The sequence below is a fragment of the Salvia splendens genome, chromosome 1, assembly GCF_004379255.2.
Source record: "Salvia splendens isolate huo1 chromosome 1, SspV2, whole genome shotgun sequence".
Classification (NCBI taxonomy): Eukaryota; Viridiplantae; Streptophyta; class Magnoliopsida; order Lamiales; family Lamiaceae; genus Salvia; species Salvia splendens.
Genome location: NC_056032.1, coordinates 41,668,833 through 41,686,641, shown reverse-complemented (window position 1 = coordinate 41,686,641; position 17,809 = coordinate 41,668,833). Strand labels below are relative to the sequence as shown.

At 35.8% G+C, this 17,809-nt stretch overlaps 1 protein-coding gene across 3 annotated transcripts; it reads left to right on the top strand.

The window, feature by feature from the left end:
• The first annotated feature begins 5,436 nt into the window (after positions 1–5,436).
• Positions 5,437–6,473, top strand: LOC121800638 (ethylene-response factor C3-like). Of its 3 annotated transcripts, none has more exons than XM_042200172.1 (2): positions 5,438–5,780; positions 5,823–6,473. In XM_042200172.1, exons 1-2 carry the CDS (start codon positions 5,569–5,571, stop codon positions 6,295–6,297), a joined length of 687 nt encoding a protein of 228 aa, XP_042056106.1. In that variant the 5' UTR covers positions 5,438–5,568; the 3' UTR covers positions 6,298–6,473. The 3 variants fall into 3 exon arrangements, with proteins under 3 accessions (XP_042056101.1, XP_042056106.1, XP_042056111.1); XM_042200177.1 differs by having other exon boundaries at positions 5,439–5,774; positions 5,826–6,473; XM_042200167.1 differs by having other exon boundaries at positions 5,437–6,473.
• Positions 6,474–17,809: the final 11,336 nt, after the last annotated feature.

The window sequence follows — 17,809 nt, the reverse complement described above, 5'->3', positions numbered from 1 at the left end:
ATACTCCTACTACATTCTTGCACTATTTTAAATAATTAGTGATGTTTTTCACAATAAATATACATCATATTTTTATTTGATGCACAGTACAGTAGTAGATGATTAATTCTGACAATGTACATCACACAATTTTTTATTTTTCTATAATAAAATAAAAGCTTCAACATTTTTGTGCATGGTTGAAACTTGAAATGACCCAATAATGATTTGTTTTACATTTTATCTTCTTTTTCTAAATTTGTACTCCCTCCGTCCCACATATCAAGTGATCAACTTTTTATTTTAGGTTGTCTCATCTCAAGTTATTGATTTCCTTTTTTAGCTAAAAATAAAACTTTAACAATCTCTTACTTTAATCTCTCTCTTATTTTATTATCTCTTTATCTCTCTTACTTTTTCCTCTCTCATACCTTACTCTCTCCACTTTAACTCAATACATATTATTTTTTTAATTCTCGTACCGAAAAAAAATCCATGACAAGAGATGGGACGGAGGGAGTACTAGTTTTAGGTCCCCATTGAGTTGAGCAAGAAATAGAGTCCCGTGAAAGTGAGGTGGCTTAATCTCTAGTAGTATATCGCAACTTGGCCATTAATATTGTCATATCGCAACCTCCAAATTGGACCAAATTTCATTTATTTCATAGTATCTGATATTTAGTATTGAATTCAAATCTCATATTTATTTATGGAAATAATGACAATAACTTTGAATGCCAACCAACTCCCTCTGATTTGTTATCCTGCCATAAAAAGTCTTACAAAATTCAAATTAAAATTACTTATATAATTGGTTGGATATACCACATGACAATATGTCCGAATCACTAAATTTTTATTCGTCAAATTTTTTGACCTATAATATATTAATGAAATTCAAGTTTGATAAATATTGTTATATCATATTGAATTTCATATTAGTATTGAAACTCAATATTCGTATAATGAATTGGAATTAATTTATACTTTAAAACCACTTGATACAAATTACAAAGAACAACTTGTTGGTTATTACTGTTGACTCCGATTCCAAAGGAGGAATTTCAACTAAACCCCACAAGTAGGGATGTCAATCGGGCAGGCCCGTCGGGTTTTGGGCCAACCCTACTCGGGTTGCGGGTCAATCGGGTGCGGGCTAATCGGGTTGTGATTTCTTTCAGATTATAAAAGCTCAGCCCTAATCCTAAAAGCTCTGATTTCGGCCTAGCCCAGCGGGTTAATCGGGTTGCTACCAATAATATTAACATGCGATCAATCCAATAAATAATGATTAAATTACTAATATTCATACAATGTAAAACATTTAATTATGATATATTTGAGATATATATGCTTAAACGCAATCATAAACATGATCAAATACTAATATTTGAGATATTTCGTAGAATTTTAATGCATGTTTTAGTAATTTAAATATTTTTTTTGTGAATTTGAAGTTTTTAATTTATTTATCAATTATTATATTAATAAAAATTCAATGTATAATTTGTATATTTAATATAAAATTGAAAGTTATTTTTTTAGTTAAAATTAATCAATGAAATGTCGAATTAGGAGTAAAAAAATTAGAATAATAGAAATTTTATTGGGTTTTCGGGTCAGCCCATCGGGTTTTCGGGTCTGGCCCTAATGGGTTGCGGGTCAATCGGGTTTTGATTTTATCGGGCTAGAAATTTCCAACCCTAATCCTATAAATTTGACGGGCTATTCAGGCCAGCCCACGGGTTACGGGCTACATTGACCTCCCTACCCACCCACAAGTACGTGAGACCAAGACTTTCAAGGGCCTGAATCTGGTCTCTTTTATATTTATTTATTTTATTTCGAATTAATTTCATTTTATACAACTTTTGTCATATAATGCTAAATAATACTAGTATAGTAATAAAATAAAAGAAACGTTTGGTTTGTAGCAGCATTATTCTCGTGCTAGTATTGTTGTCATATGAATTTGCAATTTTTGCATTGAAAAATCTACATATTTCTTCTAGAATCTTCTTGTTGTTCCAAAAATAGTTTGGTCTTTTTACAGAAGCCTTGACCAGATGTTAGACTTTCCAAACTTTCCATAAATGTATATCATGATGACTAATTACCGTATTTATGATGTATGTAAATAAATTTGACTTTTATAAGTACTCCATATGAGTATATACACTACTTGCACATATGCACATAGGGGAGCACTAGTGTTCTTTCACCCTTAGAATCATAACATCCTTCCAACCATATACTGCCACGTGACACTTATAAGCAACAAAATAACGTTATTAAGCAGCAAAATTAATGAATGAGATTGATGGATTTTCGTGGATTGCATAAAAGACTATTTAAGTTGCATTAAATGCAGTTTATTTTGCATTGTATGCTAAAATGCAAAAGAAACTGCATTTAATGCAACTTAAATAGTCTTTTATGCAATCCACGAAAATCCATCACTGTCATACACTAATTTTGTTGCTTAATAACGTTGTTTTGTTGCTTATAAGTGTCACGTGGCAGCATATAGTTGGAAGGATGTTGTAATTCTAATTTGAGTTATTTTTTAAGTATACCCCTATGCGGATATGCTCACTAATTAGTATAGATATCTATTACTCCATCCGTCCCACTTTAGGAGTCCCGGTCACTTTTGCACACTCGTTTTATAAAAATCATAACAAATAGTTAAAGTGGAGAAATGATAAAGTAAGAGAGAGAATAATTTTGAGAGACTTTACCATTTCTCCACTTTAATTATTTATTATGATTTTTACAAAATGAGTGTGCAAAAGTGACCGAGATTCCTAAAGTGGGACGAAGGGAGTACGATTTACTAGCTTGCAATAAAATTCTTAGAATTTAATACAATATTTCATCTTAGATAATAATAATAATAATAATAATAATAATAATAGTAGTAGTAATAGTGACGTTAGAGTTCCACAAACTATTCAATGTATAGTAATGTTAGGGGTCGTTTGGTAGCTATGTTTCGCCTAGATAAGAGATTAATTTGAGTTTATTTGTGTGTTTGGTAGTTATATTATCAAACATAGTAGCCCGTGTTTTGTATCCGGCCGGCACAAAGCCCACTGAAAATCTTATGTTTTAATCATATTTGTAACTACCCAAAATCATATGTTATTTATCATGGAAGCCTAGTTAATTTAGCAAAATACAATTTTACCCATCAAAATTTCTAACCCATCAATTTTACTTAGTTGTTGTATTGAAAGACATCATTTTCATATTAAATCATGTTATGATTTTTGTTGATGTCAATTTGTTGTTCTCACTTTATTTACATTATATTATATTATACTTATAATTACGTACTACTTGAAGGCAATTGTTTTTGTTTTAAACAAAAATATATGATTTTATTCAATCCACAAACGCTTTAAACTTCAAAAAATTTGAACGTATAAAATTTGACACTTGATAAAATATTTTCATATAGAATTTGTCCAAAATAATAAGTGATTATTCATAAAATTTGTCCAAAATTATCAATGCTCACAAAAATAGAATACCAAAATAAATATACGTTTTTTGATAAGGAGTTTAGCTTGAAAATATGCTAATTTTTGTAAGGATTTTAGCTTTAAAAGATGCTAATTTTTGTAAGGAGTTTAGCTTGAAAAGATGCTAATTTCAAACAAAAATATACGATTTTATAGGAATTATTAGGGCAAAATGAGGATAGTTTAGTAATTAACTTAAATTAATGAGGATAATTTTGGCAATCAAAATTTTAATCATTGCTTGTGACTTATTGTACCAAACACTACAATAAGATAACTCACAATTATCTTAATCTACCAAACACCCTATATATGTAAATTAACTAATCAAAACTATGATTACTCTCATAATGGTGTCATGTCTAGTCGAAACATGACATAGTTACAAAACGAGCTCTTAGAGTTCTACAAACTATTCACCGTTAGAACAAAGGTAAATTTACACTAACTAGTAGAACTTTATTTTTTTAAAAAATATTAAGGATATCGTACGTATATAATTTAAGTATATTTATCTTTTCTCTAACTGTCACGACAACAAATCTAGTTTATAAAGATAAAAATTTGAAAGACATAACTTACTTGGAAATTTTCAAAATAGCCAAAATTTAGAGCATCGAAAAACATCGTTAACTTGAAATCAAATGATGACATATTTTTTAGTTATATCTTAATTTTTTATATTTATCTGAAACCTCAAATTAACTACCTTGATTTAATAAAATATATACTTTCGTTTTTTAGAGCATACCTTACTAGCATTTCAGATCACCAATAGTCTCAATTAGTTTATCTGAATTGAGAAGCTAGGTACTAGTAGTATATTGAGAATTTATTTCAACTATAAAAATTGACAAAATAAATTTTGAACATATCTCATATTTGGTCAAACCCCGCCTATATTAAAGAAAAGAAAACTAATTTGGTGAAAATTAGTTTAGTCTTCTATGGATCATATGCATAAGTATATAATATGTATATTTCGAGTGTGTGAGACTTGACTGGTTTAATTAATATTGCATAAAGTAATTAAACTAAAATCTTACACATCGACCTACCCTACGTCTAATTAATTAATTAATTAATTAAGATTGAATTTTCAAACGAAGAATTGTTATGCTGCATCTCAAAACCGGCAGTCAAGAGACACAATTCATTTTCGAGGATCAAGTGGGATGACATGTCTAACATAAACTATTCCACGTTAAATTTTTATCATTTTTAATTGAAATATCTTCATACTTTGAATTTTTGTTATGGTTGGAAAGTGAAGAAACAACTAGAACAATTAAAGCTCTCGGACAAAACTAATAATAAAACATACTGGAGTAGTATATAATGAGTACCCAAAAAATTGATTTTGTAAAAAGAATTAATCGAGTTACTCTTTAACACCTCAATAATAAGTTTAATCATCTAGTGTATTCAGTTTCATTATTGCAATTCTTTGCCATTCTTATGTAAATGAGTAGAAAATTATTAATTTCCACATAACATTAGATTATTAGTCAAGATGGACATCTTATTAGATAACGGTTAAGACAAGGCTTATTTGCCTATGAACTTTCGATGTTCTTCCTAAACTCTTTTTTATCAGAATATATAAACTTTAAAATTTTAACTACTTTGATTGTGTCCTGTATATTCAATTTTCCACGTCATTTTTTTTTCTAATTTCTCCTGAGGAGAATCTTATAAATCGAAAGGTGGTAAACTTTGATTTAAATTTTTAGAAAAATACCATAAAATATAAAAAAAATAGAGACGCCAGCAAATAGATCCTGAATTATATCGTGGGACCCGCGCCGCCGTGCGTCATAGCTATCGTTAGATTCACGTGACCCAATTAAATTTCACCACCATTTTCCTATTACTCATTCCCTAAAAATATACCAACTCCCTTCCAAATCCATAAACATACCCCTTATTGATTTTTAAATATTTTTCACCTATGTAAATTTCTACTTTTAATAATTTCAGCTCTCAAATAATCCAATTTTCGCAGGGTATATATAGCCCCCAATGTTCAAAAAGGACCAAGAAAAATCAATCTCATTAGCAAATGCAAACTCAAACACAACTCATGGACTCCTCCTTCTTCCAATTCGAATTCCCCACCCCCGAATACATGCCGGATCCCGAATCCGACTCCCCCCATTACCTCTCATGGGAACACGGCGTCTCCGGACTCCCCTTTAACGTTAACGACTCCGAGGAAATGCTCCTCTACGGCCTCTTAGCCGAAGGGGCTGCCTCAGAGAGTAACTCCTGTTACTCCATCAAGGCAGAGGAGGAGGTCGAGGAGAGCTCGACCTCCTCCTCTGCCTCTGTCGCCTCTGGGGAGAAGAGACAGAAGGCGTATAGAGGGGTGAGGCGGCGGCCGTGGGGGAAGTTCGCGGCGGAGATAAGGGACTCGACACGGAACGGGGTGAGGGTGTGGCTGGGGACGTTCGACAACGCGGAGGCGGCGGCGCTGGCGTATGACCAGGCGGCGTTTGCGATGAGAGGGTGCGCGGCGGTGCTGAATTTTCCGGTGCAGAGGGTGAAGGAGTCGCTGCAGGAGATGAAGTGTGGGGTGGAGGAAGGGTGCTCGCCGGTGATGGCGCTCAAGAAGAAGCATTCCATGAGGAAGAAGAGAAGCAAAAGTAGTAAGCATTTTGATTTTGAGAAAGGAAGAAGCCATGATCTCAACACCACTAGTAGTAGTGTGGTGGTTTTGGAGGATTTGGGTGTTGAATATTTGGAAGCTCTTTTGACTTCTTCATCACCATCTTCATCACAAAGTTTTTGATTTTTTTTCCTTTTTATTTTTTTATTTTTATATTTTTGGTGTTTCTTGATCACTTTCTATTGGTTATCTTATCTCTCTATACTTTCTTGTGAATTCCACTAAAGTGAAGGGAATCATTTGGAGAAGGTTTTTGTGATCGATGTTAAATGATGAAGCCTATAGTATTTTTTAATTAATTATGTCTATGAGTGTGTGTGGTTATGAAATGCAATATGAGAAAAAGGTTATACTAACTAAATATCGTGGAAATCAATTTTAAAAATTTTACTGTAATACGGCCATTTTTTTTGAGCAACTTGCTAATGTTATATCAAAGGGTTTGAATCAACTATATATGTTGAATGATAATTGGATAATTTGATATTGCTATCTATCTTTTTGTTTTGGTGAAATGTCTAAGAATGGAAGTGACGCTGAATCCAAGTGAGCGTGGGGTATTAAATTGTTTGGCTTATCTCAATATTATCCTATTATTTTTCTTGCCTTTAAAGTTGAGAGTGATGTGTTACCCGAAAGTCATCGCCCAATTTGAGTCTATATATATTAGACACTAGTGTTATCAATTTATCATGTTTAGCCTAATAGTATATTTTAATAAATAAAAGAAATTACCAATTTTTTTAAAGCTCTCCTGGTTAATTAATATCTTATGGACCATAAAATCTTGCTAACTGATTAAAAACTGAGAGAAAAAAAGGCATAATATATCTCATGAAAGAAATTATTAAAAATAGTAATGTTATAAAGCTTTTATATTTAAATAAATGTAACTACTGGCACAGACAATAATATTATTCAAAATCACTTAACATCAAATGCTAGAAGACAGAAAAAATAGAAGTTAGGAAGGTATAATTCCATTCCTATGTAGAGACCCACTTCCTAGAAGGCTAATTCTGAGTTCAATGAATCTGTAAATATACACACCTAAGTGTAAGAAGTATATTCGTTTTTTAAACCTAAAATTGCAGAATAAAGATAAGGTCATAATCATTTCATATGAAAAGTCAATTGGGTGAAGAATTTATTCCTCAATTGTAACGTGAAAAATATTGAAATTGGAAACATGAATCTTACTGTTCAACAATATCTTTTCATAATTGAAATTGGAAAAATTCATATATTTATGATTTAGCACCACCCAATTCATGCAGAAGATCAAATACACACCTCTTTTGTCCTAACTTAACAGAGTATTACACACCTCTTTTGTCCCTACTTGAAACAACTTTATAGCATTGATTGAATGCGTAATGAGTGGAGTAACTATACTAGTGAAAATATTAATGGAAGATTTAAATATATAGTGAAATAATATTCACTATTATTGGACAATAAACAGATGGAACGAAGCATCTCATAACTAGCCTAGGTATTTTTGGTATAGTTGAAGAATGAAATTTGAGAAGAGTGAGTACTAATCTATTTGCATCTCTCACCAGGGACGGAGCCAGGATCATAAATGAAAGGGGGCAAAGTTATATGTGATGAAAATTTTAGAATTTAAGAAGGGGCAAATACAAGAAAATTTTAATAATTTTACAAAATTGGACCATAAATTAGTACATGTAAACATATTTGAGGAGGGGCATTTGCCCCACCTTCTTATAAGGTGGCTCCGTCCCTGTCTCTCACCATCAAACCACGTCAATGCTGACATCAACTTTGAGCAGAAACGCTTTCAACCCCGCGTCAACGAGACAACGACTGCATTTCAAGTTGATGCACAATCAAAGATGGAATTGAGGGAATAGGATAAAGTATGATCCTTTTGGGAAATTCGCAGATAATAATCACCACCCTCTACACCAAACTGAGATATAGACGACACCATTCGGAAGAATGTAAAACGATAAAGGTTAAGAACTCACCAAGCTGTCAGTGTTCGGAGCAACCAAGGAGCTGAAGACAATTTCTGATGCCAGGAGTTTTCATGGCCTGGTCTCTTTTTATCGAAGGTTTATAAGAAACTTCAGCTCCTTGGTTGCTCAGATCACTGACAGCTTGAAAGGAGGTGTATTTAAATGGTCTGAAGCAGCGCAACAGAGTTTTGAATTAATCAAGTCAAAATTGACTCAAGCTCCTGTACTAGCCTTGCCAAACTTTGATGTTATTTTTGAGGTCGAATGTGATGCCTCGGGATTAGGCATTGGAGCGGTGCTAAGCCAAGGTGGACGACCAATAGCATTCTTTAGCGAGAAATTGAAAGATGCCATAGTGAAGTACTCCACTTATGAGAGAGAATTTTATGCAATTATTCGTGCATTGGACCATTGGAGCCATTACCTCTTGCCTAGGGAGTTTGTATTATATTCGGATCATGAGGCCTTGAAATACTTCCAATGCCAGCAGAAGCTAAATGTTCGGCATGCCAAATGGGTTGAATTTTTGCAAGCTTTCCAGTTTTTAATCAAGCATAAATCCGGCAAGTCCAATCAAGTGGCTGATGCTTGAGTCGCCGGCCTCTGGTTCTCTCCACTATGACTACTTCAGTAGTGGGTTTAGAACACATAAAGGAGCTGTACAGGGAAGATCATGACTTTGGGAAAATTTGGAGATCTTGTGCAAAAGGATCTCGACATATGTTTTTTTTAGCCGAGATGCTTATTTATATCGAGGAAAATAACTATCAAGGATCGTTGAGAGAAGTCATTCTTCAAGAAGCACATGAAGGTGGACTTGCTGGTCATTTCGGCCGATCAAAGACATTAAAAATTGTCCAAGAGAATTTCTATTGGCCGAAACTTGTTCGCGATGTCAATCGATTGCTCTCACGGTGTGAGATTTGTCATCGAGCAAAGATGAAAGGCAGTAATGCGGGCTTGTATTGTCCTCTACCTATTCCAATGGTTCCTTGGGAGGATATCAGCATGGACTTTATCTTGAGTTTTCCTAGAATGAAGCGAGGTAAAGATTCTATTTTTGTAGTTGTTGATCGCCTTTCAAAAATGACCCATTTTATTCCTTGCAATAAGACATCAGATCCATCACATATAGCAGAATTGTTCTTTCAACATGTTGTTAAGTTGCATGGCGTACCCAAAAGCATTGTTTCAGACCGAGATTCTAAGTTTCTTAGTCATTTTTGGCGAATGTTGTGGGCTAAGCTAGGAACCGAGCTGAAATTTAGTTGCTCACACCATCCTCAAACCGACAGTCAAACTGAGGTGATTAATAGAAGTCTGGGTTCATTGTTGAGAAGTTTGGTCAAGAAGAATATGCGGGAATGGAAATCGTGTCTTCCACATGCCGAGTTTGCCTTTAATTGATCTGTCAATAGAACAACTGGGAAAAGTCCATTTGAGATCGTCTATGGAAAGAATCCTCTTGGTCCCATGGAGTTGTCTCCTATCCTTAATCAACATGTTGTTAGCAGTGATGCAGAGGAGCGAGAGAGAGAATTACAGGAGCTTCATGATCGGGTTGGCAAGCAAATTGAAAAACAAAATGGAATTTACAAAAGAAGAGCAGACAAGCATAAGAAGTTGAGGGTTTTTGCAGGAGGCGACTTAGTCTGGATCCATCATGAAAATGAAGAGTCATGAGTTCTAGTTCATGACTTTATATTGTAAAAGATATGCAGAAAGTGGTAGACTACGTTTTTTATGAATAATATCATTTTGGCTTCCAAATTGCCTAATCTCTTGAATTCTTTAGCCTTTTAGTTTTCTCCAGAAGTGGTGAGTTCTTTAACCTTTATCTTTTTACATTTTTCCTAGTGGTGTCGTCTTTAGCTCAGTTTGGTGTAGAGGGCGGTGGTTATTATCTGTGAATTTCCCAAAAGGATCATACTTTATCATATTCCCTCAATTCCATCTTTGATTGTGCATCACAAGTCCTTGAAGATAGGTAAGCAGCCCAGCAATGCTGATCAGCACAAGTATATTCTTGTGTTCGTTATATGATAAATTCAACACTCGTGATGAGTTTCAAGGGTTCCAGGGATGTATAACGGCCAAGCTTCAAGCAGGGGAGTGGTTGGTGTTCAAGAGTCCTATCATGTATGAGTTCACAAAGCATTTTCATGTTTAGGTGAAACTAATGTAGCTATTGCAGAAGCAGATAATTCACTGAGGCATGTCAAACAATTGAACCAATCCAATTGAAAGTTGGATTATTTAAAGATAAGTGAAAGAAATAGGATTCATCCGCTAAAACATTCCTAGTCTCAGAGTTTAAGAATAAACAGAAGTTCTTAATTAACAGATGGTATTCAATATGGCTTTTTATCAGGTTGGAGGAGCTAAGAGTAAATGAAGTTAGATAGTACTAATTTTTTATGAGACCTAAATAATGTTCATTGGGTTGAAACAAATCAGTGATCAAACTACTCAAGCTCTATATAGCTTTATTTCCTTGTATTGCCCAAGTGATGACTATCTACCATGATGAAATGCTACATTCTCTCAGCACTTAACATGATCAAAAGACCTACTAAAAAACAGATTCAACTGCTTCATTAGATCCATGTTCATTAAATCAAAATAGAGTGCAACAATTTCTTCGAATATTTGCAACTATATGTGATCAATGTGCACTAACAGTCTCTCATTATATTAGTATAGATTTGGTGCACTAACAGAATTGAGTTTATACCTAAAATCCTAAATATGACCAACTAGCTGATCATAATATTAGCAGCATAAAGTGATGCGGAAGAGTTATATTTTTGGTTTTATTTATTTCCTAGTTAATATAATTAGTAGATGGAAAAATATTAGGAATAATTATTTTTCCTTCTACCAAATTAGGTTTACCTTTGTTTTTTTCTTATTTTCCTTTTAGTTATTTTCCTTCTAGTTTTATTTTCCATAATTTTAGGATTTCCATTTGCCTATACAAAGGCCTCATTGTTGAACTTAAAAGACATACTTTGAATATTATTTTTATATTGAGTTTTTATATTCTAGAGTTCTCATTTAGTTGAGTTCTTTATCTTTCAGTTAATCATTCTCATACGTTTCTGCATCATTTGGTATCACGATCCAGGTTGATTAGACATGGCGGCAGACGTAGCGATGCTCGTGGTAGCAGTCGTGGTGGGGGACGTGGAGATCTCCCAAACGAAGAGGCTGCACAACAGCGTGATCTGCGCGACATTGAGAACGATGATCTGAGACAACAGGTTCGAGACCTCCGGCGCGACATCGAGAACGGTGATCTGCGACAACAGGTTCGAGACCTACAGCGATGATTGGCGCGACTAGAGAAGCATCGGGGGAAATCCAACCCGATGAGGTCTATTGCACCGGAGCGTCGTTCGATGGACAATCCATTATTCAACGATGTCTTCACATCTTCTGATACGGATGAACCGTCGAAGAATAGTAATAGCAATATATTTTCGATACCGGTGTATGATACGCCTGTATACGACGAAGATATATTCTATGAGCTACTCAAACCACCGAAGAATAATAACAACAATATATTGCCGTTATATGATAAGCCCGTATACGACGATGATATATTGTCGATGTCGGTGTATGATAAGCCCATATGATGATGATATATTCTATGAGCTTCCCGGATTGATCAACGAATCCCCACCTCCTTCCGTAATATTTGACGACGCTGCCGAAGATGAGGGCATTGTCGTCGATGACGATAAGATGATGGAGCGCGTTGGGAACGCCACACTGATCTGCTAGCCGTCGCCGCACTCCGTGCTGAGGAACGCGTTGGGAACGCCGCTGCAATCACGATTGCTGCGACAGAGTTTTTCAATGGTGATGAAAGTGAGAGGCTTGAAGATGTCAGCAGCGGGCGTTGTAACAATTATAGCCATGGTAGGGGGGGTGAGCTTTGGAGGGGACGATATGTCCCTTGAATTGATTAACGTTGATGCTTTGATTGAACTAAAAGTGATTGTTGATAGGATGATTCGGTCTGGGTATGAGAAGGAATGTTGTCAAGTCTATTCTAATGTTCAGCATGATGTTCTAGAGGAATGTATGTCTATTCTTGGAGTGGAGAAATTAAGCATCGAGGAGGTTCAGAAGTTCGATTGGAAATTGTTGGATGATAAGATTGAATTTGAAGAAATGGCGTCATGTATTGAAAATAGTTGTTCATGGCCTTTTATCGACTGAAACGCATTTATGCGAACAGATTTTAAATGGCTATTTCGACAAACTAACGAGTCTTTTTTAAGGAGGGGAGTATGATGCAGCATTGGAAGAGTTATATTTTTTGTTTTATTTATTTTAAAATTAATATAATTAGTAGATGGAAAAATATTAGGAATAATTGTTTTTCCTTCTACTAAATTAGGTTTTCTTTTTTGCTTATTTTCCTTTTAGTTATTTTCCATACGTTTAGGATTTCCATTTGCCTATATAAAGGCCTCATTGTTGAACTTAAAAGACAGACTTCGAATATTATTTTTACATTGAATTTTTATACTCTAGTTGAGTTCTTTATCTACGAGTTCAACTGGACTGGTAGATAAAGAACTGAACTGGTAGATAAAGAATCTTTTATATAGGCAAAGGGAAATCCTAAACTTATAGAAAATAAAACTAGAAGGAAAATAAACAAAAAAGGAAAACCTAATTTGATAGAAGGAAAAACAATTATTCCTAATATTTTTCTATTTACTAATTATATTAACTAGGAAATAAATAAAATCAAAAATATAATTCTTCCAATACTACATCATAAAGGCTTTTAAATAGCTGATCAAAGATCTTCTGATTCCAATGAAGTCAGTCACTGATTGACCCGGTGGGTTACTGTTCTGATACATGTGAAAGTCTCAAGCTAGGAACATAATATTGATATTACTATGAACATAATATAATACTTAAAAACATGTTAAATTCTCTAAATTCTGTCCCACATCGATTTGGTGAAGATCCGATCTAATCTATATAAGTGTGGATAACCCTCCCCCTTATAAGACTTTTTAAGGGGTGAGTGACACATTTCTTATAAAACATGTTATACAAGAAATTATAACTTTACTCATATTGATTTGTTTTCTATGCCGTACGTTTTTTTGTTCTTGATATTATCTTTTTAAGCCTATTAATTATAATGATATTCTATGTAAAACTGATTTTTTTTTTAATTATTGGTGTGTTTTTGTATATCAGCTCCAGCTTATACGACATCAAATTTTATGAAATACTACTATTACTTAAAAGGAAAGTACATAAAACATAAAGTATAATTTATAAACTCGGAAAGAAGTGTTGCATTTAGGAAGTAAATTAGTTTGTCACGTCACTATTATTTAAAGTGACGAGTACTAAGCCTAATTCAATTATATTATTTAAAGTGACGATTAAAAAGTGACAAACGAGAGCCGACAATCTCCAAATTCGAGAGTCTAGCAGCTGCAGAAAAAGATCCCTTCCGAGAACCAGCCCCCGGACTAGAGATTGCAGCCGTCGAAACAGAAGTAAACTCAGCTCCAGCTCTAGCTGGTCTTGCTTCTCAAAAGTTTATTTTTAATTTTCAGTCTCAAATTGCATACAAAATGTACGAGTATCATTGCCAGCTTTGTAAAACTGCAAAACACACATATTTAAGATAACATCATTTCATTGTACATCTATTTTCAATCCCACCATTATAGACCAAATAAATACTCTCTCCGTCCTATAATATATGGTACACTTGGAAAATGACACGAGATTTTAGGAGATGTTGTTTTGTGTATTAGATGGAGAGAAAATAGTATATTTATATTAATGTGAGAGGGAACCTTTTCCAAAAAAGAAAATGTGACATCTTTTGTGGGAAAAACTAAAAGGAAAGTGTGAAATCTATTTTGGGACGGAAGGAGTAGCAAACAACAGTTGTTACCAACACATTTTGTGCCACATAGGATTTCATACTGTATCTTACTCCCTCCGTTCCATAAAAATATGTGCACTTTCTATTTTCCTCCGTCCCACAAAAATATGTGCATTCCATTTTTGGAAAGTTATAATAATTTAATAATGTGGGTCTCACTATCTATTAACACTACTTTAACTATTCACTCCGTCCCGAGGAAGATGACCCATTCCTTGGGTGGCACGGGATTTTATGCAGTTATATTTTGTGTGTTAAGATGAGAGAGGGAAAAAAGTAGAGATAAAAGTGTTTCCATTTTAGACTATCCTTATCCGTAACCCTCATCCAACCCAACCCCAATCAACTTTTTAATAAAATATTCATTTCTCTCACTTCCACATGCACAACCCCGAACTTATTAATTAAGGTAAAAAAAAAACCCGAACTTATTAATTACTAGTATAATTTTTACTTCCACGAGTGAGCTCAACCCAACCCACCTAATTAAATATTTTCTTTTTATATATCTGTAACCAATATCAGATTTATAATTAATTTAAATTTACAAAATATATAAAAATAAAAATTAAAGAATATTTAGTTTATGTCCGAATATATTTAATGGGGCATATATAAAACATCGCAATATAGCCTATAGGTAGTAAATTAAATAAAGATTAGAATAAAAAATAATTATAACACATAGATACAACAATTTAAATTTTAAAAAAGTTAATTAACAACCAGTAATATGTTGACATGTGGCATGACCCCTTAATTTTGGGGTTGGCTGACCGCATCTGTACCATGGGGTTGACAAAATTTATTTCATTTTTACAATTATTTTTATTATTAACTTTTTTATCATTTGCATGTGATGCTGTTGATAGAGTCAACGATATATATAGTGTTATGGATCATCTTGGTTGGGACAAACCAAAAAAGGAAAGTGAGTCATCTTCAATGGGACGGAGGGAGTATTATTCTCCTCAACTCTCTTACTTTACTATACAATTCTCATCATCTCTCTTACTTTACCAATTTTGTCTTACTCCCTCCGTCCGTGAATATGAGTCTCGTTTTTCCATTTTATTTCGTCCGCGAATAGGAGTCTCAGTTCACTTTTACTATAAATGGTAATAGGGCCCCACATTCCTCTAATTCATTTCACTTACATTTCATTTAAAACTAATATATATGTAGGATCTATATTCCACTAATTTTTTTCACTCACTTTTCTTAACATTTCTTAAACTCGTGCCGCCAAGGAATGAGACTCCTAATGGCGGACGGAGGGAGTAATTCTCGTGCCATATCTATTGCCCATATTTTTATGGGACGGAGGAAGTAATATTCTAACATAAGAATGCGCATACATAAATCATATTTCTAAGTTTTTCGATTTTACTACAACAATAACAAGATAATAAAACTACTAGCCAAATCAAGAAGCTTATATTAAAATGTGCACGCAGCTTCATTGCATAGAGTCTCCATATCCAACATAGGATTGGTTCTCTCTTTTGTAGTGTCCAATTTAGAAAGTGAGGCTGTTAAGGACCTAAATCCTTAACTTCGATTTCCACACAAAATCACGAAACGAGATATCGTTGTTGTCGAGCGCCCAACGTTGGGTCGTGACTTGGACGGCAAAAAAGGGGCAGCTGAGCGCGAGATTTACTCGTCAGCAGCCTTATGAGATGTTTCTTGTTTGCTACTCAATTGAGCCAAAATAACGATAGTTTCATATATTAATTGAATGAATAAAATGATAACAACCTATCCCTATTTATAATACTAGAATACTAGCTTATGGAACAAGAAACAAATACTATAAGAAAAGATATGCAAATCCCTAATATATCTAAACTAATTAATACGATAGAATACTCGTATCAACTACCCCACGGTTAAAATCCACCTTGTCCTCAAGGTGGGAACCACGAACCAAAGACGAGAGTTGAAAGCAAAAGCTTGGCGAGGCGTCTCCTCCTGGATCAAACGCATACCGAATAGTTGGACGTGTCACTTCACCTTCTCCATCAAAAATCATCAAGGTAGGATCAAAACAGTCGTCAAAAATTCAGCACTAAAACGTAAAGCTTGTTAACACGTCCACGAACTCCCAAACACGCCGTGTAATCTTGTGGCGGGACCATCCGTGCATCGATGGCAAGCAACGTCGGTCGCTGAAACATTTTTGCAACATCACTATCATGCAACTCCCCCTTTTCACCCAAACAATTCTCAATAACATCTTGGGATGTCACTCGAGCAACATTAAATGATACTATGACCTTCACTTCACCAATAGAACCCTCCTCCTCTTTACTATTGTTGGGGTTGCACAGCTGCAAGATTGGGGTCGATTGGGGCAAGCCATCGTCTAACAACTCCTCTTCAACTCCAACTTGATCCCGGCTAGGCAATCGAACCCTCACAAAACTAGGACAAGATGTTATTGATCCATCACTATCCGGTTTTGTTGTCTCAATTGCAGACTTGTACTCAACTATAATATCCTCAATCTCCATTCGCTCTTCTCCTTCTTGTATATTCGTTTCTCGCTCTTTCTTCATGGAGCTCGGGATAATAGCTTGTGGTTGCAGATTAGAGGCCGCAAATGGTGCTGTCACGAGCAGCGGGTGCAAGGGCTGGAAAGGTCCCGGAGCGGCGTAGGGTAGCAGCTCCAAAGGCGGTGGAGGACTAGGCTGTTGTGGCTGGCGATCTGATCGGGGCAGCGGTGGTGGTGGTTGGTAGTTTTGGCGGGGCTGCTTTGCGACAATTGTTGCTGATAGAGGTGGTTCGAAATCCGACCTACGATTTATAGACTCAGTGGTGTGGTGTCGCGGTGGAGCCGATGAGACATTGGGGTATAAACCCGACTGCCCAAGTGAAGCCATATTATTTCTCGATGGAGGATATTCTAGCGTCCGGCGCGGCGAAGAAACATCTGGCTGATCGGGCTGCTGCCAGTAGTGGTCGTTGGAGGGTGGAGCGGCAGTTTCCCTGCAAAAGGTTTGTCGTGCTTGTGATGGGGCCCAACAAGAGGGCTGGCGCAGCCGGGGCTGGTCGTCGCGCTGGAGACCGAGCTTCTGGTGCCGTACAGGCGGATCGTCCCACGACTGACGGACTGCTGACAAGTCCCAACATGTAGCTTGGCGTGCCAAGTGACCCGACTGATGATATGCTGGCTGAGTATACGGGTCAGTGCGGGGGATAAACATGCCGCGATTCCCTCTCTGAGGGCGCTCGTTAGGGAGCTGTTCGCAAAACACAGGATTGCGGTTTCGAAAATGCTGACCATAAATCGGTGCGCGACGACACCTGTGATCGTCGTATTCTGCCCCATAAACGTGGGAAAAATCGTAAGGTGGTTCTGGATTGGGCCGTGGTGGTGGCTGAAACTTCTCAAGTCTTCGGTCGTTCGCGTCCAAAAGCGACTCCAATTTGTCGAACCGCGCCATGATCTTCTCAAGCCCTACGGAGGAAATATCGCCCGCCCCCGTGATGTTGCGCGCGGAATTGCTCGATTCCTGTGGCCTCGAGCCCCTTAGCAGGGGCATCACTTCACCGTTGGTGTGGCGACCGCGGCAGTTCTCCTTCGGTGAACGCACCTCGGGGTCACTCATACGATAGGGCAGTCCTGGATCGAGTGGGCGCAACTCCCTGAATTGTCGTTGCCGTCGTGCTCGCTCCGATTGCACCAGCGGGGGTTCGCGCTCAT

Coding starts and splice junctions, on each gene's coding strand:
- LOC121800638 (XM_042200167.1), top strand. CDS start 5,569: ATGCAAACTCAAACACAACTCATGGACTCCTCCTTCTTCCAATTCGAA.